This window comes from Silurus aristotelis (assembly GCF_946808225.1).
Source record: "Silurus aristotelis genome assembly, chromosome: 26".
NCBI classification, from domain to species: Eukaryota; Metazoa; Chordata; class Actinopteri; order Siluriformes; family Siluridae; genus Silurus; species Silurus aristotelis.
This window is the reverse complement of record NC_139599.1, coordinates 4,087,064-4,109,984: the sequence shown is the minus strand read 5'-3', so window position 1 is coordinate 4,109,984 and position 22,921 is coordinate 4,087,064. Positions and strand designations below refer to the sequence as shown.

General features: G+C 41.9%; 1 protein-coding gene across 5 annotated transcripts; it reads left to right on the top strand.

The window, feature by feature from the left end:
• The first annotated feature begins 316 nt into the window (after window positions 1-316).
• pik3r1 (phosphoinositide-3-kinase, regulatory subunit 1 (alpha)) lies at window positions 317-22,442 on the top strand. 5 transcript variants are annotated; one of them, XM_083532130.1, is made up of 15 exons: window positions 317-682; window positions 2,818-3,447; window positions 12,565-12,660; window positions 12,807-12,881; window positions 12,969-13,100; window positions 14,439-14,640; window positions 15,011-15,093; window positions 19,064-19,166; window positions 19,284-19,382; window positions 19,493-19,673; window positions 19,792-20,060; window positions 20,149-20,325; window positions 20,417-20,491; window positions 20,589-20,759; window positions 21,432-22,442. In XM_083532130.1, exons 2-15 carry the CDS (start codon window positions 3,114-3,116, stop codon window positions 21,619-21,621), a joined length of 2,187 nt encoding a protein of 728 aa, XP_083388256.1. In that variant the 5' UTR covers window positions 317-682; window positions 2,818-3,113; the 3' UTR covers window positions 21,622-22,442. The 5 variants fall into 5 exon arrangements, with proteins under 5 accessions (XP_083388256.1, XP_083388258.1, XP_083388257.1 ...); XM_083532131.1 differs by having other exon boundaries at window positions 345-2,694; window positions 2,772-3,447; XM_083532132.1 differs by lacking the exon at window positions 2,818-3,447 and having other exon boundaries at window positions 320-682.
• The last annotated feature ends 479 nt before the right edge of the window (window positions 22,443-22,921 follow it).

The window sequence follows — 22,921 nt, the reverse complement described above, 5'->3', positions numbered from 1 at the left end:
TATCTATCTATCTATCTATCTATCTATCAACAATTCATCCATCCATCCATCTATCTATCTATCTATCTATCTATCTATCTATCTATCTATCTATCTATCTATCTATCTATCTATCTATCTATCTATCTATCTATCTATCTATCTATCTATCTATCGCTAATATACCCTCGCGCATGCGCAATAGAGGCCAAGCGGCGCCATCAATCCACGGACTGCCGAAACGCGCGTGCGCAGACCCGATAGCTACACGTGCCAGTTGCGTGCGAACTGAAAAAATGGGGAGGACATGGGGGCGTGGTTTCTGTCGGAAACGTCATTTGATTGACAGAAGGCGGCCGAGTTTCGACGAGCCTGGGAATCGGTTCGATTTCGTGCCGAAGCCACTCGGGCGGAGTCGCGGTGATTACAGAGCGCACGGCTCGCGAGTTCGGACAATTTGTGTTAACAAAGAAAAGAAAGAAAGAAAGAAAGAAAGGGGAATTTGGACTGGGATTTTAATTTGACGCGTTATTTTGGTATTCGAAGTGGATTTTCGCTTAAACTCGAGCTTCGTGCGCGTTGGGACACAGCTATCTTTGTCGAGCTAACGCGGCTAGTTGCGGTTAGCTGCACTTTTTTTCTTACGGGAAGGAAAGGATTTTTCTCGGCCCTGCTTGGACGAGACTCCATATAAGTTCCTAAAGTAAGTTTTTCGACTTTTATTTGTATCCAGCGCACATTTGTGTGGTCGGATATTCATTATTTACCTCGTTAAGCACCCTATTTGATCATTTTGACTCATTTGAATGGTGTTAATTAGCCGCTCGAGCGTTCTGGGAACAGCCTGTTCCTTTGCTCGTGCACGGACCCGAACGGCGATCCTTCAGGACCCGTTTGACATCTTATTTTTTACATTGATTACACTTATTTTTTACTTGTATATAACGCTGCTAATCCGTCCAAACTCTCGCGTCTAGGTAGCGTTAATAAAGCGCCTACACACGCTATTAGACTCGGGTTACGGAGTAGTGTATGAGTGAGCGCGTGCACCGAGCTCCCTGGATTACACAGTCGACGTTACAGCAGCGCCTCTGTTTACCATGATTTATTTATCATCTCGGACAGATTTCACTTTGAAGCAAAATATAAATGTTCTGGAAATATTTTGCATGAATTGATAGCACGTTTACAAATGTGGGAAGCAATACAATTAATTCTATAGATCCGTATAAAGAGCTTACAGCCATGCGCTGTTTCTTAGTATTGTTCCAAAGCATACAAAGTTGCACGGTATTTCTGTTAAGTAATCCACTATCAAGGGTGTACACGCTTTTTTGCAAATCTATAAGGGGTGTACAAACTAATTCCAAACGTATAAAGGGTGCACAATCGTATTGCAAATCTCAGAAGGGTGTACAAATCTATTGCAAGACTAAAAAGGTTAAAAAAAAAAACTATTGTAAGTGTATACGGGGTGTGCAAACTTATTGCGAGCCTATAAGGGATGTACCAAACGTATGGCAAACCTATAAAGGCTGTACAAACATTGCAACTCTCAGAACCTTTTTTGCAAACCTATACATCGTTGTTTGCAATAAGTTTGTACACCCTGTACAAACTTATTGCAAGCCTATGAAGGGTGTACAAACTTATTGCAAGCCTATGAAGGGTGTACAAACTTATTGCAAGCCTATGAAGGGTGTACAAACTTATTGCAAGCCTGTGAAGGGTGTACAAATTTATTGCAAGCCTGTGAAGGGTGTACAAACATGGAAAGCTTATGAAGGGTCTACAAAGCTTATTGCAAGCCTGTGAATGGTGTACAAATGTATTGCAAGCTTCTAAAGGTTTTACAAACTTATTGCAAGCCTATAAATTGTGTACAAACTTACAGCAAAGCCAGAAGAGTTGCGCAATCTTATTGCGAACCACATCTAGCACTGTATGGAGAGCAGGAAACCATTTCAGATCCTACTCCATTAACTTGCTGCTCAAAGCTTTTACTTCTGCAAAGGAAAGCACTATAGAAATGAATGGATCATTTCAGTTCATATATAAAGTAAAAACAGTAGTCATTGGGAATAATGCAGTAATGATTTGGATTATTAAACATAATGAAAGAGTAAACACTATGTTTTTTTATATATATATATATATATATATATATATATATATATATATGTGTGTGTATGTATGTATATATGTGTATGAGAGAGAATGGAAAATTTAATAGAACTATTTATTGCTGGATAAAAGTAGACAAACGGATAAAAATGTTCTAACCTGAATGTAACATTTAATATTCTCTAATAACCCGCACAACTTTTGCACTCTTACAACGCTTCATTATCGTCTCTTATTTCGTGATCTTTTATAAGACAGGGGGTCTGTTTACAGATCTATGCAAATCAAAGGTTGCATTGTTGCATTCATTTTTTTCCCACCCCTGGTGTGGATTGTGCAGTCGTATCACAGCGGATCAATGATCAATACAAAGTTCTTCTGACTGATTACCTTTATCCCATAATGATAGCTGGTATTTCTATGGGTTTGGTCTATTCCAGAGTGTCTCTGCCCCCATCCATGCAGCATATAGGCACAATAAGTAAATAGTTTAAGGGTAAAAATGATGTGACTTTAATTCTAATCGAAACAAACACCATCACTACACAAAACGAGAGAATAGGTTTATTCAAAGTACAGCTCCTGAGACGTGTCATACAACCTGTTCTGTTGGCCCATTGGGGATTGCCATGTTGGTGTTTCCTTTATCACCCGTATGTGTGCCGGATGTCTTGTCATATGCTTTATTAAGAAAAGAGCTCATGTGTGTTGCAGGTGGCGTTTGCGCTAGCCAAAGCTCTGGAGCAGACCTGATGGAAACAGTATGTCTAAAGCGCCATGAGGCTCCTCTAGACCACTGGAGAATCAGTTTCACATAAATAATCGGACTATTGCTGGAGGACGACGGCAGCATGGTATTGTATTAAGTCGCTAGGGTTCCAAGAGCTAGTTTTCACCACAGAGAACACCAGATCTTGGGGCTGCTCCTACAAGTGGTTTGTTAAAGTAAGTGTAAGGTTGAGGTGTAAAACCTTGCGTATTTTGAGGAATTTTGTTCTCTAAGATACAAGATGAGTGCAGAAGGATATCAGTACAGAGCACTATATGACTATAAGAAGGAGAGGGAGGAGGACATTGACCTGCACGTTGGGGACATACTCGTAGTGAGTAAAGGTGCCCTGTTAGCACTCCGTTACGATGAAGCAGCGGCCGAGAGGCCAGAGGAGATCGGCTGGCTGCCCGGGTATAATGAGATGACTCAGGAAAAGGGGGACTTCCCTGGTACCTATGTGGAGTTCATTGGAAGGAAGAAGATTTCTCCTCCGACCCCGAAGCCACGACCTCCCAGGCCTCTTCCCCTGGCACCCAGATTGGCCAAAAGCGACTCGGACTCTGAGCAAGGAGGTGAGTGATCCTGATCATCTCCTCGTCTTAAGATTTATTATAGATTTTGCATGTATGAAAGGAGTTTCCAGTGTCGGCAGGTAACCAGACAAGCTACATTTTTCTTTGTCTTTAAAAACTTCGACAGAGAGATAAAAAAAAAAAAACTGGCTGAAGAAACGACTGTTTATAGCCCTCAGTCACTGTGTGTGTAGTGCTGCCCCCCCAACCACCACCAAACAACCCCCAAAATATGTTATTCCTTACTTAATCGTTACGACCTGCTGTTCCAGCGTGGGACGAGTCTGCTTCAGAAGTGCATCATTTGCATAATTCATTCATGCACAAATTAGACGAAGACGCCTCTTTTTCATGTCTTTCCACTCCAGCATGTTATTTTTACTCCTGAGGTGCATGCACTTCATTCTATGATCATTTCAGAATGCCTGTTTCGCACAGAGCCTAGCTTCAAAGGTAGGCTTGGATGCATTACGTGCTCTCTGCTCATCCAGTTTAGTTCTAAAGCCGTAGGTGGTCGAGGAGAGTGGTTACTGATCTGTCTGTTTAGAGCTAAATTCATCTCTTCCCCCCTTTAGCAACATGACTTTTGCTGCACGTTCAAGAACAAACAGCCTATATGTGTGCTAAAGGAACTCAAGGGGGCTTCAGTTTTTCACTCAACTTGAGGGACAACCAAAACGGTCGCTTTGACAATTGTAAAATCAACGGCGTGCACCGACGCAAGAAGAGCTTGGAGTAACATTTTTGTCAATACGACGGAATAAAAAGGAAAATAAACATTTAGAATCTTTAAAAACGCTGCCATTCCCTATGATAAGTCTTTGCAGCTTGGAGCAACATGACTTGTATAAAGTAACCAATCAGCAACCAGTAGTACTGCTAGCCCCACCTTCTAAATACTTTCAGTAATTCCTGGTCCCTGGATCTTCTGCAAGTCCCCTTGTACACTCTGTGGTGGCTACGCTGGCAGATGTTCGGTTCCTTAGGCTCGATCACTGATTAACAAGGTAGTATTTATTAGCAGAATGCACACAGACCTTCTCTATTCACTTGAATCAGTGGTTACTGTCTAAAAATGTTCTCTGGAGACAACTGCAGCTTCCACTCGGCCAGATTGAGCAAATTAAAGCATGCAGGTTGTTGCCGGGTGCGGTGCGTCACCGATTTTTCTTCCTCTGTCCGGCGCATTAGGTTCTGATTAGAGACAAACATCGTTGCCATGGTGCCAGAATGACTGGATGTGCTCGGATTAGCACGCAAAACATTAGATTATATATAAAATGTTGCTGCACTAATCACGAGTGGTAAAACTGGTATGCCACGAGTTCTCACCTCGCTTCCTGATGCCGTGTGGCAGATTTTTCTTGTTGAAAATGTTTGGTTTGCGTGTGCTGTTCTGAGGCTTCATCAGTCTGTACCGCAAGGACCTTTTTGCACAGACCGTTTCTATGAGAAATCAAATGTACATGATAATTCGACAGCTGATTAGGCAACCAAAACGTGTGTTAATGAGTAATATTCAAAAGCCCAAGGCTAATACCAAGTAATGCAAGTTGTCATATCTTCCTTGAAGCGCACGCCGTTGTTGAGTAACAATGCAGTCCTGCACAGTGTGTTGTTTTAGAGGCTGCTGTATAATGTGCAGAGCTTCACCATAGCTGACATCTTGAAGGGCTGATATATGTAGTTTTTGCATTTGTACAATATAGCACTTAATGCCCTAAACCTGGTGTCTGCCTTCTAAGAGGAAGTTCAGTAGTATAAAACCGGGCGATGTGCAGATAACGTCTACCATTTTACAGAGTGTAGTTTTTCCAATAAGATAAGTTTAATTTGAATTCCGATGCAGACGTTCGAGTGGCGCTGAGAAAACCTGGCCCACCACACAGCTGCAGGTTCTTCAGGGGTCTGAAAGTCTTCTTGGGGTGTGATTGTGAAATTCCTGTGAGGTCTGCCATGGGTGTCTGCATGAATCCTGGCAGTGTTGAGTGACAGCCTCAGAGCTTGGCGCGAGGGTGATTGTGGCACCGGGAGAAGAAAAGTCTCTGTGTCCGCCCGGGCAGGAGGCGGAGAGAGTGGGCTGGGCGCAGGCTCTGGGGCCCGGGGTCTGGATTCTTGTTGCTTCACAGCACTTGTGATTTATTACCTGACACTGAAGGATCTGGCAGATCCTTTTGGCTCTCTTTCCCGTTTTGTCCCCTCCCTTTTTTTTTCCCTCTCCTCTTTCTCCCTTCCATCCTTTTAATGCTCTGATCCTGTAGCTGGGATTCGGCCCAGTTGGGGGAGGGCGCGAGGGAAAAGTTTGAGTAGGGGAAGAGTGGAAGGGTTGAAAGTGGGAGCCTTACTGCATTAGTAGGCTCTTGCTCCTTCCCCCTCTTCTTTTTCTTTCCTTTTTTTTTTTTAGCCACATGGGTTTACTTCAGAGTGCAGCAGATGTGGAATTCCAGTCCGTTCCGGCTCCTGAGCTTTTAAAAACACAAATGTGCTCCTTTTTGTGTCCTCTGAAGTGAGAGGATCAGTGTGCGCCCTGCGTCACATTGGATTAGCTTTTTTTCCTTCTTCTTCCCCTCTTTACAACTGCTCCCCTTCTCGTTTTACTGTTCTTAAATGCGATCTGCAGCCGCCATTTAAGTAATTTTAGCTTTTCATTTCTATTGCCCCGTTCCTACACCAGTTTACAATTCTTAACATTCTTTATCTAGCAAAGGCACCTAAAGGAATAAATAACTAATGTGCTACTTTCAATAGTGTGTTCATGAAAAAGTATAAGGAAAATATTCCTACAGCTGTGCCATTGAGTTTGATTGTTACTGTGAATTTCAGGAGGAAGTAGAATAACTCTTAATAATCACGTTCAAATGCGCTTGGATATTCTACTGCAAAATAATCTTGTCACAGTTTTATTAAACACGACTTTACCTCATATTCCTATTAGGGCGTGTCTATCAAATGACTGACAGTTGCTGGTAAGGGAAAAAAAATATGTCCCTTGAAGAGTTTGTGTGGCTGTAAAAAAATAAAATAATGAGGGCCTTGCATCTGGTGTACAATCTATAAAAATGTATTAAATACAAAACAATGTTAGAGTTTTTGATCCAATTCCTCTTTATTTCACTTTGTGAATATTTTACACTTTTGCTCCAATGTTACATAACGATTTTCAACCAGGTGTTTATACGAGAATGTATGTTTTGGTCCCAGTCTTGGGCTCAAATACATTCTGATGATTTAACGCTGCATTACCAAGTAAAAACAGGTCACGTCCGGTAACCATCACACAAAAACCATAACCATTTCGTAACACTCAGCTAATTCCAACACGAGTCAGTGCTGATCGAGACATTAGATCAGCCGTGATCTCCTTTGATCTCATCCATCGATTACATTTCTGTATTAATGGATGCACGCTAAGCTCCTTTGCTGACCTACTTTCTGAATCTCACAGCTCGATAAAAAGATGTGGTAAGCTACCTAGTGACAAAGCTAAGCTCATGTTCACAGGCTATGAGGAAGTGATGACTTTTTTTTTTTTTTTTCCCCTCTATGAAATGTCTGGAATTTTTTTTATAAATCCACGGTTGGTTAATTGCGTCCATGATTTCCGGCGAACAGAACAAATGTCAAAAGGATTTAAATGGTTTCCCTGGTAACACACCGTCAATTCGACAGAGGTGCGATTTTAAGTAAGATGTAGCCTTTATTATATCTCTTTCTCAAGATGCGACGGGACTAGATATTCAGTCTGCTCAACCTTTTCACCCCCTTAACCACACTCTCTGCGAAAGATCGGTGTCGAAAGCTTCAGCTTTCATCTTGTACGTGTAGTATATCTTCGTTGCACTTTGAATCCCGTGTTTGCACCGACGTGCAGCTGATGCATTTCTCATTTATAAAGTATTATTGTGGAAAAATAAGAAAAGAGAAATTACTGGCCTGATGAAACGCCGGCTATTAGCTCTCACAACTGGTTTTCTTTTATAATATTTCAGGGTGACAACAGTGAGGCTGCACACCTGACAAGATTCAATACATCATCCTGTAAAGCCTTTTTTTACTAAGAAAAGCGATGACTAATCGCGTCCAGTTGGGCACGGTTTGGCTAAACTTAAGGACAAGCGGGGGGGAGGTCGAGTTGTGAAATACTATCTGATGCTGGTGACTTTACGGGAGATTGAAGAAGGGGGCTGAATGTGCGTTTAACTGGAGGGTAAATAAGGGCTGCAACCTACTTCCCATTTTGTAGGTTTTTCTAACCATTTCTGCCCCAAGCAGCATTTCAATGAAGTAATATCCGAAATGTCCGACGTTTGTTTATATGACTAAGCAATGACCAAGTCGAAGGTTTTTAGCCGTCTGAGTGCTGTATCGACATACAAAGGTATTAAACTTCTGCTTTTGCTGGAACAGCATGTTCATGCAGGTTTTTACGTGCTTTATATCACGCAGGAAAATTTTATTTTTTCCGCCCGTGTCCTTAAAATAGTAACCAACATGTCTCCATGCTGAGCTTTTATCTCCCTGCTTGAAGAATATTGCAGATTGGTGTGCCTTGAGGCAGAATGCATGAAGGTGCTTGATCCAGTATTTTTTTTTTCCCTGCTAGTTTAATCTTTATCAATGCTCCCTTTATTTCTGAGGTAAAAGCCATGGGTGTGTGCGTGTGTGTTCTCGTAATTCAGTTCATAGGAGATTTTTTGCACTGAAAGCATGTTGTAAATTTAGAAAAGGAAGGAGGAAGAAAAGAAGGGTTTTTTTATGCATGCCATTGAACAAACTGCAACTCTTTTCTTAGTCATGGCTGAAGCAAAGATTCCTCGTTACTAGAAAAAAGAAAAAAAAAGAGGAAGAGGGGACGAGAGCGAGCGAGCCAGCTAAGGAACAGCAGACGAGTACATGTTGCATAGCTGGAGTTTGAGATAATGTTGCACTCTCCTTTTCAGGGGCCTCTTTAGCACTCGGCTGAACATCTGCTGTGTGTAACCACTCACTGAGGGAGAATTGTTACTGGGCTTCACAAAGAATGTGCACTTTCCCCTGAGCCCAGGAGTAAGCAGCTGGGGGTTCTAGGTTCCTCCTGCTTTCCCAGAGCATGGCAAAATAGATCTACACATTTAACAACATTCAATCCAGCCTCCACCCTGATCATAGGGGAGAAAAAAGAAAAAAAAAACCCTGACGCACACTCAGTCTGTCCTTCACAATGTTAGAAGAGCTGGCGGCTGGAGAAACAGTTGTGGTGGTAATGGTGTTGGCCAGACTGGGCAGCTTATACCCCAGTAGACAGATTTGACCTTGTTAACTAGTACAAGTGTACTTGTGTAAAGACGCACAAATCGAACTTTTAAGTACAAACGCAGCATATTTCATTTCTTTTCTTTGGTGCCCAAGTCAACGTTAAACAAGCCAACTGTTTCTACTGATAGAATTCCGTGTTACAGTGTAACACTTCATTATTTTTCATGCCCTTATTAAATCAGGAACAAGACGCAATAAAGCGCAAAGGGTGTGTTGGCAGGGTTTCAGGTTTTCTTTTTTTTTTCCCGTAACAGCCGTGGTTTTGGGAGCTGCACTAAAACACTCGTGTTTAAGCGGTCATGTGCATGTTTAAGCGGTCATGTGCGTGAGAGCGCACACATGTGCCTTTCATTACCGACCGCCTCCAGAGATACAGGGCTGAATTGGCAAATCTTCTTACTGGAGGCTGAGCATGTCTGATGGACAGATTAGCAACACATTGTAAAGAGGGGAGACAGACAGACAGACAGACAGACAGACAGACAGACAGACAGACAGACAGACAGACAGACAGACAGACAGACAGACAGACAGACAGACAGACAGACAGACAGACAGACAGACAGACAGGTAAAAGCACAAAGACAGCAAAGATTTTGTGTTGGGTTTTTGTTCTTTTGGTTTTCTTTTTTCCTCACTTGGCACGGAGTTTGATGTGATGTGAAAGTGTTAAAGCTTTGCACAGAAACACGATATTGGAGGTCGTGACAGATTCTTAAAAGGTGTAACACCATGGCTTCATCCATATATGCCATATTTACTGTTCCAAACATTCTTGTCCGTATTTTTATTTAAAAAATTTTTGGATGACTTTTTTCTGGTTAAAAAGATTAAACAAAATTTCCTGCCCAGCTATAATGTCATAAATTAATGCATTGTGTAGTTTCATTTTTGCTTCCCTTAAAAGCTTCATATGCGAGTGCTCTCTCACACCGTCAGGAATTACTAAAATCTTGTTCATCGCGTTTCACAGAATCTCCGTCCCACTGCACACCTTCAGTCTAAACCAGATGTTCTATGTCCTTCTGAAAAGCCACCTTCTGCTCCTGTCATGGTCCTTTTAACGCTGTGTTATTTATTAAAAAAAACAAATAAAAATAAAAACTCTGCCAGCTTTTAAAGCAGTTGATTATTGAAATAGACAAATTTTTCCCATCTTATTGTTTGAGCCATGACTCGGCGCAAGAAGAGCGTGAGCTGTTTTTTTCATTAGGTGATGAAACAGTTACAGTAACACCACGCTTTATAACTATTTATATATTTGTCATTATGGCAAAGCCTGTAACTCGATTAGAGCCCCTAATTTACTTCTCAGCCGGACTATCTTTAGTCCAGCCAGACGGTCTGATCCAAGCGACACGCAGCGTCTGCTTAAAGCCGCAACTTCTCAAAATGCCGCGATCCTCTCCTTTAGCCTTGTTGGACTGAAACGAGAGAGCCGCCTCAGGCTTGTGTCGACTCGCTCTCGAGGCCCCCACTTATTCCGCCTCTGTTACCCTGGTAACCAAAATCAGCAGCTACTCCTATTGGCAGAGTGAAACGGAGCTCACGTGTTGGTTGCCTGGGCACTTTTTTCTTCTTCACTTAAGAAGACAAGCACCATTTTCTTCTGAGTTTTTACAAACCAGGTGTTTTAAATGGTATTAAAATGGTTAAATCCTGTTTACAGAAGTGCTGACAGGAAGTTGTACTAAGGATTTATAAGAATTGTTCGGCTCAGACAAAGGCAATATCGACCTAGTTGATATGGGTGATTGCATGTTTTCATTGCCAACATCTGTGATTGGTGGGTGGTTTTTGAATGGACCATTGGGGAGGGTTAGAGGGTAAAAAGTCAGCTTTAGGATGCTGAACCAAATTTCTGCAATATAGATAGTTTGAGCGCTTCAATGTTAATAAAACACATTTACTCGTAGTAAAAATTAACTAGCTCCCAGTCACGAATGTAGCAAGAAAAGTTGTACATATGAAAGTGTTTAGTGGTTGCAGTCATTTCTCTGACTTTTATCCATCACCTTAGTCGCTGTGACCGCTGGTCCAGGAAGTAGTGCTTCGGGGAATGGATGCGCTGAAACATTCACCAATTTTTATGGCTGTCATTTAATCTGAGCGGCATGAGAGACCGCGCTATCGGGTCACCTCTAGTTTCTAGGAAGCAACGCAATCCATCTCCCATCCTTAGCTTGGTCCTTTAGAGCCACACCTCTCACAGGCTGCGTTTCAGTGTATAGTATAACTGAAATATAGCTTCAGTATAAACATCAGATTATAAACAGTACACAAGACGGGACGCTCGTGTTTGGACTTTGTCTCCAGTTTTTTTTTCCCTCCTCCAAATCACAACACGGTAATGAAAAGTGCAGCTTTGTAAAGATTAACACACAGTTGGGGCATTTTCAGCAGGGGTAAAATTAGCTTGGGTTTGTGTGAATCTGACTTCTGAGAACCAGCTGGCTGCTCTGTAACAGTGGATAAAGTATCACCTGGGTTAAAGGTTACACCTCAGATGGAGTTCAGGAACATCACCGCTGCACTTCTTAGAAAATGCACAGCCTGTAAGCCCAACTGTGAGCTGAAATTGGCCTGAACTGTTAGTTCAGGGTTGGGGGGGTCGATGGACGGTCGGTCTGAGCTGAGGAATGAAATGTTAACAGGATGAATTTGATGAGTCAAAGGATTTTGTTGGTTTTTAGGCCAACTCGGGGGGGATGTTGATTTGATTGTGCAATCCAACTTTGAGCAGTCTAATAATAAAAACACAGACAGACGTTCGCAATAGTGCTGCACAATACCTACGGATATGATAACTCCATGAAAATTGTTGCTTCTAGTAAAGTAACTAAATATAATTGATGCAATTTACCTTTGTGTGATTTCACGCACTCATATTTTGTTAATAAAATAAGGTATATCGTATAGGCATAATAGAGCCTACAGAGGACACGAGGTTCAATAGAATGCAAGAAAAAACAGCCTACTTGTCTTTCAGTTCTATCTTGAATCAGTCTGACCGAGCTCTCATTCACTGCTCTTTCTGTATTCCTGTGATTAAAGTATTGGCACCCATGGCACCACCGGCTTTATTGCCGAACAACCAACCTGCTGTGTATCATGCTCAATAGGAGTCCTATAAGTTCTCGAGCGAACACAAAAACGCACTCGTGTATCAAACGTGCAAATTCCAGGCCATGTATTAGTAATAGGTGGTTACACAAGAAAGATGAGTTTCTGCCCACTTACTGAAAAAAGAAAAAGGAAAGAAAAAAAAAGGGTCCAAATATAGAATGAACTGTAAAGGGGGTCCATTCATAAGCACCTGCATTTCACTACACCGCCTTTAACACAGTAAACAGTCGATCCTTTTAGAAACTTTGGCTTACTGAAACAGCAGCCTTCAAAATCCAAATAAAGCTGCCCACTGGCCCCACAGGCCTTTTAAGTGTGCACCTGTGCTGCGGGATTTGAGGCTCTCGTCCCTCCAGCAGTCTGCCTGTTCGCCAGTTTGTTTAGCTTCCCCAGCCACCTTCAGTCTTCACTTAATCACACCCTTTCACTCGCCGCTCACTTTCACATCAAACACTTTTGTCGCCACGTCACAGTCGCACTAAAAAGCTGCACCATGCTTTTTTTTTTTTTTTTTTTTTTTTTTTAAACCCCAAAAAACGGTGCAAAATGTTTGTTTGGGCAAAATGCTCGAGCTGACCTTGGTGTGAAATAAAAAAAGGTAAATAAATGGCAAAGTTGTCAAAAGACCAAGACTTTATTTTTTTTTTTAGCCGGTGTATTTTAATAGCTTTTGTGCTGTTTTTTTTTTTTCTACAGGTCCAAGCACTTTGCCGGATCTGACCGAGCAGTTCGCACTTCCAGACATGGCCCCGCCCATGCTGGTCAAACTGCTGGAGGCCATCGAGAAGAAAGGTGAGCAGTATATTACCAAAAAACAAAAAGTGTAGTGGTTGGTTTGTTAGGGTTTTTTTTTTTTTTTTTTTTTTTTTTTTTTTTCCAGAAACATTTCGTATATGCCGTAACAATCAGTTTCTGACAGCAAGTCCTTTTTTCGGCAGGTCTGGACAACCCCAATCTCTACAGAAACTTCACTGCTGGAGGTGGCCTCGATGTACGGCAGTGTTTCGACCCCGGTGAGTTAAATTTTTTTTCCTCAGTCACCCAGTGCCTTTTCTCTATAGCATATAGAGAATGATTTAATTGCGTGCGTTTTAATTTAGACGGCCAGCCCATGGACATGGAGCAGCTCGACCTGCAGATGCTGTGCGATTGTCTGAGACGATACCTGCTGGATTTGCCTCAGCCGGTGATTCACTCTGCAATCTCTACTGAGATGGTACACATTGCTCAAGGTGAGAAAGAGGTTGGAGAATGAGAATTTTGAACGGGTGAATGCATGAACCAGGTTGTCCTTAGTGCTGTGTGACGGCGTATAAACAAAAAAAGAATCAGCCTTTTGAGACCAATGGTCTTCCACACCAGTGATGATGTAATGATGATACCACACGGTGGTGCTATTGTTTTGAATTCGTTCGATTGTTCATTTGTTGCGTCAATGCTGCTTTTGTTTGCACCGAAGCCAGTAGAAATGCCATGTATTTTATTGTCACAACAGCCTTGTTGTGACAATTGAAAAATTGAAAATTTTTTTCCTCTGGTTTAAAATTGATCAAATGTGTCTGAGCTTATATCTGCGTTTTTCTGTTATTAAACAGGTCACTCGGAAATTATTAAACAGCCTTTTTTTTTTTTTTTTTTTTTTTAAGAAAGTAAAAAAACGCAGGCAGTGTGTGCCATTTTCTTAATGCTTTGCTTGCTGATTTCAGCCAGCTATACAGTCACATTGCTCAGAGCAGGATATCTGTGGTTAATCAGACCTAAAGAAAGCTGCCAACTTATCTGCAGTATCGGTCTCGACAGCCAATCAGCAGGCAGTGTACATTTCTCTGCTCTGTCATTGTCACACATGTGGTTTTGGAGCTGCCTGAGCAAAATTTTCCACCTGACTGATGAAAGTTCTTCTTTTTTTTTTTTTTTTTTTTTTCCTTCCCCCTTTTTCTTTTAATACCATCCCCTCAGTCTTCTATTTTGTACACTTAACTCTTATGGTGAGACATTTTAATAAATTAATTACAATTTGGAGGGCAGTGATCTTTCTTGAGTACTTCAGTGATGGGTTTTTATTAGACACCCTTTTTTTTTTTTTTGCTTTGCTTTTAAACCATTTTCCATCCAACATGAAAAGAACTAGTTGTAATTTCCATTAAGGTTGTCTGAGTGAGTTTCACTGTTCAAGTGTGGTGCAAATTTTCCTAATATTTGCATACGCAAAGGCAAAGAAAGTCACATTTCAATGTTTAGAATTGTCTTCTACTTTTCATCTTGTTTATGTTTAAAATTACTTTTATTTTTTTTAATAATTGTATTTTTTTCTGTTAAATTGTGTAAACAAAGTTGTGTGTAACCTGTCAGTCTTTTCCTTTGGCTACCTGAGCTCTGCAGTACCAATATGCTACAAAATACGATGTAGGATTGAAATTTGGTTAAGGATTTGGTCTGTTTTTGCATGGATCATTCCTCTCCTGTGGGGGGGGAGGATGGAGGGGAAGTCACATTAGTGTCAATGTTAAGAAACTCACTTAACTTTTGATTTCCAAGCACTAAATAATCCTTGGATGTTAACTTTGCAGAGGTTCAGGCCATGGAGGATTGTGCAGAACACTTGCGGAGGGTTGCTGGTTCCTCAATTTTGCCAACACAGTACTGGCTGACGTTGCAGTGCCTGCTGAGACACCTCGCCCGTGTGTGCCAGGCTTCGGCCGCCAACCTGCTGAACGCTCGCGCCCTTGCCGAAATCTTCAGCCCTGTCCTATTCCGGCAGCAGGCAACCAGGTGCATACACACACACACACACACACACACACACACACACAAAAACATGCTCCAACTTGCAATATGGTAAATCTGCAGTTTAAATGTTTAGTGTAATAGTCCTCCATCTTCACACAGTTTAGCTGTATTTGTGAAAATCGAACCTAGGTGTCGTGAATCGTGTGTCATGTACACACAAATGAGATCATCTGCAGTCTCACAATTCACTCCATTATACCACTTTTTTTTTTTTTACTGATTTTTAGACTTTCTATATCACTTTGTTTGCATCTTCTGCACAAGTAAGAGAAGATCAGTGAAGCCAAAGCAGTTGTAACTCCAGGGTAAAATGCTGATTTTTGACCGATCTGCTTTCATTCCTCTCTTCCAGCTGTGAGCCCAGTCCTGAGTTGCACATTAGGATTGTTGAAGTGCTGGTGACCAGTGAATGGAGCAGCAACCAGGCAGCTCCAGGTAACGCGTGCTTTCTTTATGTACTCCAGAAACCTTTTTCACTGTAATGGCTGCTGACTGCAGTGGGTTTAATACCACGTTAAATGAAGGCATAAGTGGAAAAGAGCTAGGGAGCAGTTTTGTGGGCTGTCATTAACTGACCAGTATGGAGACAGTGGATGGGAACAACAGACCAGAGGCTAGAGATGGCTATTATTAGCATGTCTACTGCGGTAAATGTAAAGGCCATAGAGCAGCTGGAGCGTCTATAGCACAAAGCACACACAGCTTTGACATGCAGACTTCCACTTTTCTTACAAACTGACGATTTGAGTGTTCAGATCAAGACCAGAGCAAGTTCACATTCTGATGTCAACTTTGTTCTCACAACTCCTTTAGCCACATCATAAAGGAACTGAATTGTGATTTCTGCTATTGCAAGCAAAGTTTTTTTTTCTTCTTTTTTTCTTTTTTTTTTCTTCTTTTTTTCTTTTTCTTTTTTTTCTTTTTATTTTTTTACTGAGTTTGAGACAGTAGTCCATAGAGAGATCTCTAATGGGTGTGTACTACTTTTCGCCTTGAATGTTTTAGTAGCTTTACTACCTGTTAGTTCTATTTATACATTCTTCACTTCTCGGTTGTGGGATTCTGCGCAGTCCAGTTAGTTCTATGTTGAACACTTCCAGCTGGAACCTGGAGCCATTCTGCAATTTTCCACAAAGTTCCTTGTCTCTATGAACGACTTGTTGCTGGTCTGGAACCAAGAATCGGTGCAATTTTATCATTATGACAAGATATATTTTTTACTGTGATTAAAATAGATGAGAAGATTGTAGGACATTTTGCTTATTCCTTTGGGAAATGATCAATTCAATCTTGCATCTCTGAGTGGGTGGTCCGAACAGGAATTTCTGCTGACACCTTGATGGAAATGTTTATTGTTGCATATCGGCCTAGGTCTCTCTTTTCACTGTCTGTGTTAACTTGTCTGTACTTGTTTTCTGCACAAACAGTTGTGGTGACTGTAGTTATGCACTGTAACTGGCATGAGGGTGCATGCGTTTTTTGTACGCGTGTTTGTCTGGTCATGTGTGTGCTTGTGCGTTTCTGTCTGCTCCCAGTTACAGGCTATTTTAAGCTGGTGGCCGCGGTCCCACTTAGATTTGGTTGGCTGAAAGCGCTGTCTGCTCGGTGATACACTCCTTAACTTTCAAGGAGCGACTCTTTTCTACACGTACATATCGTCTCAAAAATACACTCGCTTTCTAGGGCTTCGGTCCACCCTCCGACACCCCTCCTTCCTGCGCCGAATGGTCCTTCCAAAACACAAAGTGCTCGGCTCAGCAAATATTTGATCCTGAGCGAGTTAATCATAAGACTGGAGCCTGCGAGCCAGCACAGTGGTGAGAGAAGGTTTTCCGAGAGGGCCAGGGCCGGTCGTCCTAGCAATCATTAACCAGCAAACTCGGGCCAGTCTTCTCTATCTAGCCTTTTTTTTTTTGCACAGTTTTTAGCACTAGAGCTCAAGGACTGCTGCACCTTCCCTCCGAGCACTTGCCTGGATTTAAAAAAAAAATTTTAACCAGTCTTGTTTAATTGCTATACAAAGGATTCTGGCTGATAAATCCAAGGAATGAGACTCGACACGAAGGCTTTGGACTTGGAGCAGTTGAACTCCGCAGTTCGATCAGGACACCTTAATCTTTGTGAACATCTTGAGAACATGCACAATTTACAAAGCAAGTATTTTGTTTAAAGACTTTAATGTAAAGTGTTTGGTCATGGCAGTAAAGGTGTAAATTGCCGGTTTGACAAAAAGGTGTGAATTCCAGCTTGGTGTTCGAGGTTAGACTGGTTTCGGCATGGCAGCCAGAGCAGGTTCTTTTGCTCTGATGTTTGGTTTCTCATCCAGCAAAGAATAATTCATTCTGTGCCTTTAAATGTCTTTATCACAGATGTTTGATAAGTACAGGGCAAAAAGTTCAGAGTATGTGTCGGGGAGGGGGGAAAGCCGGTTAACCGGTCTGATTTGTCCCGGCTTTTGCCTTGACACGTCTGAGCATATGCGTAGAACGTGACACTCCACTCACCAACTCAACAGTTGCTTTAATTTTTAATATTGAGTTGCAGCGTGGTTAATTTGTAGACGCTTTTGTATTCCGTTCAAGGCGAATTCCCCCAAAAATTTGTAATCCGTATTTGAGGGTTCACAGCTTCTCTTGACCCATTAGAGTGTATAATGGGGACAATAGGCCACGTTCCTGTGGCTTCTTTTAGCCCTTCTAAGAAGTGTGGCTATTTGAGGTGCCTCCTCACACTTTAGCCAGATGGATTTTCCCCACTGTGCAGTTTGTGTCTGGGGATTACAAGCGGCATTTGGGAGCTTTTGCCTGCCTGTGACCCGGCCATGTGTTTGACGTAGCAGCTGCCTACGTGCCTCTGCAGCAGCAATCAGAAGCGCGCAGCCTTTGTCTGCCTGCCAGCACAGGAACTGCTCTCAGCCACTCATTTGCTGAGAGGAGGAGCTTAGGAGACCTGTAACAGGCAGACAGAGGGAGGGGAGTAAACGAAGAGAACGATGTAGCACATCCTCTTTTCATTTGAGAGATGCTGCGTTGTCTTGCACTTCACTTCTGACAGCTTTATCAGTCTGTATCAGAAGCTTGGAGAACCAGTCTACCAGAGAACCTGAAGTGGATATTACTGAATGACACAGCAACAGTTTTTCTTTTCTTTGTTCCTAATGGAAACGGAGTGCTCCATGGCGTTATTTTGTTAAGGGAATTCGCGATAATCGGTGCAGACGATGATGCAGGAGCGGTTAGCAATAGTCTTGCAGCGCCATTGGTTATGGTAAGTGATGTAATGGCTTGAGTACTGGACGAGCCTGCTCATACATGCTATTGGAAAAAATACAAGTGAAGAAATAATTCTTAGAAATATAAAATTGTGGATGTCATTGCGCCATTAGGTGCTTGTTAAGTCCATATCAATTCTGCTGGACTGGATCTCTGCATTATACTTAAAAATAGATTTTCTGGGTACTTGGTGGTACATGTTGGGACACGTTGTACCTTTGTCACTCGCAGCTAATCCTGTACTTCCGCTGCTTATATGTCCGTGAGGGCAAGTCAATTTTCCGATTGTGCAAGAAGAATCTCTTATCTACTTTGTAGGCTTTTGCGCATGATAAAGAAAAAAGAATTTTGCGCTATGTAGGTGCTTCGGATGCGTCGGGTCTAGCGCTACCCGAACAACTTGTGCTTAAGTGAACAAAGGAGAGCGAGAGTGGGTAGATGATTTGGGGGGGATGGGGGGGTCTATGACGGATAAAAATAGCCCTTTGCTGGAGCTCTGCCTCATGCTCCACAGAGACCACACAGCCCCCACAGCTCGCAGTCACTCAGCCCAGCAGCCAATGAGCTGCAGCGTTTTCCTGTTACCAATGATGTAACATGTTCTCAATGGCTGGGGAAAGAGAGCAGAGTCTCAGCAGACCATGCACGCAGCAGCCCGTATATGCAGCATATTGGTGCCCTATTTGTAGATGATTGTGGTCGTGACGTGGTTTATTTTATTATTTATTTTATTTATTTTATTTTTTTAATTTTTTTTTTTTATATGGAGCAGAAATTGTCATTTTGCACTAAAAAGCACTGTGTAATCTGCTTTGCATATTCAGATTTAGTTTTATTATATACATTATGCATTATGTTTAATCCATATTCTCCCTTAGTCATGACGAGCCTCCTTGTATTGTGCTAGCAAGCTTTACGTCCTCTGTTTACATTTGGAGGCAGTAAAACCCTTTTCTATCCGAAACTATAGGCTCCCAAATCCTTTCAGATTTCTGTGGACATGTCCAGACGTGTACACTGAGCCTTGTCCAAGTGTGTTTCGTATGTAAATGACCTTGAATGGAGCTGGGTCATTTGCATGTAAATCGATGGCACCTATATAAACCTTCATGTCTTTTCTCCTCTCTCAACAGCACTACCTCCAAAACCACCCAAACCAATCCCTGTCACTAACAACGGTATGAACAACAATATGGCTCTACAGGATGCCGAATGGTACTGGGGGGACATTTCAAGGCAAGCGCTTTTTTCCTTCTTTCAGTTATCGTACTACTTTAACACTCTGTGCACAGGAAGTGAAAATAGTGCTACATTTCCTTTCAGAATCTAAAACATTTTCTCCATTTCTTGTAGGGAGGAGGTCAACGAGAAGTTAAGAGATACAGCTGATGGAACATTTTTGGTTCGTGACGCCTCCACCAAAATGCACGGAGACTACACCCTCACGCTGCGGTAATTCTTCTTCTTCTTTTTTTTTTTTTATTTGCATGCCAGTTTTATATAGCTCTTAGCTTTTTATATCAATGGGCATCACTGTAATTTCTCGTTCATCTGGTTTACAGGAAAGGCGGTAACAACAAGCTGATCAAAATCTTCCATCGTGATGGGAAGTACGGTTTCTCAGACCCTTTGACTTTTAACTCTGTGGTTGAGCTGATCAATCATTATCGGCACGAATCCCTCGCCCAATACAACCCCAAACTAGATGTGAAGCTGCTGTATCCTGTGTCCAAGCACCAACAGGTAATTCTTAATTCAATCCCACGAAAGACGTAAAGACGCAAACGGCAAAAGGAACTGGTGTGTTGTATTTATATCAAATCATCTCTCATCTTTGGGGAATTATTTTTTTTTTTTACAGGATCAAGTTGTGAAAGAGGACAACATCGATGCCGTGGGCAAAAAGTTGCAAGAATACCACCTGCAATATCAAGAGAAAAACCGGGAGTACGACCGACTGTACGAGGAGTACACCAGAACGTCACAGGAGATCCAGATGAAAAGAACCGCCATCGAAGCTTTTAACGAGACCATCAAGATCTTTGAGGAGCAATGCCAGACGCAAGAGCGGTACAGCAAAGAGTACATTGAGAAGTTTAGGAGAGAAGGCAACGACAAGGAGATCCAGAGGTGAGGCTGAAACTTTGCCAAACCCCGGTTAAATCAAACAAGCCGAGTTAGTCGTGGAATTTTAAATGGTTTTCATTTTTTTCTTCAGGATAATGGTGAACTACGAGAAGCTGAAGTCACGCATCAGTGAGATCGTGGACAGCAAGCGGCGTTTAGAGGAAGACCTGAAGAAGCAGGCGGCCGATTACAGGGAGATCGACAAGAGGATGAACAGCATCAAGCCTGATCTCATCCAGCTCAGGAAGACCAGGGATCAGTACCTCATGTAAGTGCCTCGTCCACTCTCGTAGCCTGCACGGGAGTTTAAAGGGTTTCCTAAGCACTTTTTTAACGTATTTCCTTGTTCCGAACTTCAGGTGGTTGACACAGAAGGGCGTCAGGCAGAAGAAGCTGAACGAATGGCTGGGAATCAAAAACGAGAACCAGGAAGAGTGAGTATCCTCTAATGCACGTTACAATGTGATCAAACGTTCAGATTCTGCACAGAATTTCGTCTTTTAACACCTGCTAATTATGTCCATACACCAGTCAATACTCGATGGTGGACGACGACGAGGACTTGCCGCACCACGACGAGCGCTCCTGGAAACTCGGGAACATTAATCGGCTCCAAGCCGAAGCTCTTCTACGTGGCAAGAGAGACGGAACATTCCTGGTTCGAGACAGCAGCAAATCAGGCTGCTACGCCTGCAGTGTTGTGTACGTAGATTTTTAATGCTTTCAAAGAACATTGCTGTCTGTGTTTGTTGCAAAGAGTGAAAAAGGATTTTTAAAAAAAAGGTTAAATATTTTATTTGAATTATACTAGCACACTAAGCTAGCTAGCTATGTTACTAAAGATCGCATTGCAGTCGTTATGGTAACGGTCAATCTTCGCAGGTTTGTCTAGTGAATGACTCATAACTCGTTAGTTTGTTTGAGAATAATGAGCCGGGAGTGTATAAAGAAATATAAAAGATGTTTCCAATTTGCATATTTATGAATATTCATATATTATACTATTTTTGAATGCAGACAAAAGGAAGAGATGCTCCTAAGCCATTTCTTAGAAGCAAACTTAGGGTTTCTGCAGGGCCTAAAAATCTTGCGTCATGTTAAACAGGTCTTAATTTTCCAGTGTTCATGTAACGCTGCATCTAATGTTTATTGAAATGCTCCCACAGCGCATTAGGATGTTTTTGTTTGTTTGTTTCCATGGTTTTATTTTTCAGCTATAGGGAAGTGCAAGTTTAGTGATACTCTGCTTGAAAACGTGTGTGTATTTTTGCTATAGGTTTTAAATTTCATACTTAATGGTCATAAATTTGATCTTCTGAAACCTGCAGAAAAATCCCCAGTAGAATAATGGTGTATGTTTTGTTTTTCCCGCAGTGTGGACGGAGAGGTCAAGCACTGTGTCATCAACAAAACTCCCACAGGCTTTGGTTTCGCCGAACCTTACAACCTGTACGGCTCACTGAAGGAACTGGTTTTGCACTACCAGCACACGTCCCTCGTTCAGCACAACGACTCTCTAAACGTTACGTTAGCATACCCGGTTTACGCACACCCGCGGCGATGAGAACCCCGTGATCACGCGCTTTGTCTGGACTTCAAAGCTCACTATTGGAGCTCAGAAGGAGGGAGGACGAGACAAAAAAAAAGGCCTCGGCTCCTGCAGCGAAGCCTCCACTTTGGATTCAGGATGGAGGGTTTTTTCTTTTTCGTTGCTAAACCCCAAAAGCAGAGATTTCAGCCAAGATCTCGAGGAGTCGTATCGTTTTCCTCACGGTCAAGCGGAAACTGCTGAACTTTGATCTCTCTCCCAAAATGGAGGACGATGGCGGCCTTTCTCAAAATGGTGCTTGTTCATTTCAAAGCTTTACCCACTGTTTGAATGTGGAACGCTCACGACGATGACCTCTGGAGAGCAACTTTTATTTTTACATACTACTCGGAGAGAGGTGTGGGTGGGGGTGTGTGTGTGTGTGTGTGTGTGTGTGTGCGCGCGCGTGCGTGCGCGTGTGTAAGTGATGTGACCAAAACTCACAGTATCTAAAAGCTATTCGTCATTGGCGTGTTCAGGGTGACGATGTGAACAGACCATGGAATCAGCTGATCAATGTAGCAAGATGGCACTTTCAAAAACAGTATATTTAGGGTTTTTTTTTTTTTTTTTTTCTTTCTTTCTTTCTTTTCAAACAAAGGATTGTGAACAAGCAAACAATTTGAACATCTCATTTCAAATGAGCATGAACAGAGGACAGGGACAGGATGTGTGGCATTTTATTCTGCGAGCATTACAGTGACTGCTTCTGCCTTTTATGGACGAGCGAGGCACGCAAAAGAACCTAAAAACAAATTCATTTTTGTACATACAGACTTGAAGAAAAAAAAAGAAAAGTTAAAAAAAAAAACGTGATTGAAACCATGTTGTACCAAAAACTGCCCTCAGTTCCTTCTCAGTTGTATTCAAATGTGCTATGCAAATTCTGTTTCTCCTTTTCTTCTCTACAGAGTTGTGATTTTATTTTACATGTTGCTACCCATTATAGAATTTTTTTTTTTTTTTAAACGTAGTATGAGTATTTTAAGTGTTAAAACCAAGAGATGGCTTCACTTTTTACAAAAGATTAATGATAAAATACTTTATTACAAAATTTCTTTATCAGCAGCTGGTTAGTTTAATCAGATGAGTATTTTATTAGTCTTTTTCAATGAGCTTTTTATTTTTTGGTTTGTTTCTCCCCTCCCACTAGGCAGAGCCTGGAGGACGTTAGTGCTGCTTTTTGTCAATAGTACAATAAATCATCAATTATTTTCATTCGTTGCGATGTTTTTCGAAGCCGTTCGATTTGGGGAAACGAGTTCCCGTCTGAGAA

Coding starts and splice junctions, on each gene's coding strand:
- pik3r1 (XM_083532130.1), top strand. CDS start 3,114: ATGAGTGCAGAAGGATATCAGTACAGAGCACTATATGACTATAAGAAG. Junction 12,882..12,968: donor ACGGCAGTGTTTCGACCCCG/GTGAGTTAAATT, acceptor GTTTTAATTTAG/ACGGCCAGCCCATGGACATG. Junction 19,167..19,283: donor TACTGGGGGGACATTTCAAG/GCAAGCGCTTTT, acceptor CATTTCTTGTAG/GGAGGAGGTCAACGAGAAGT.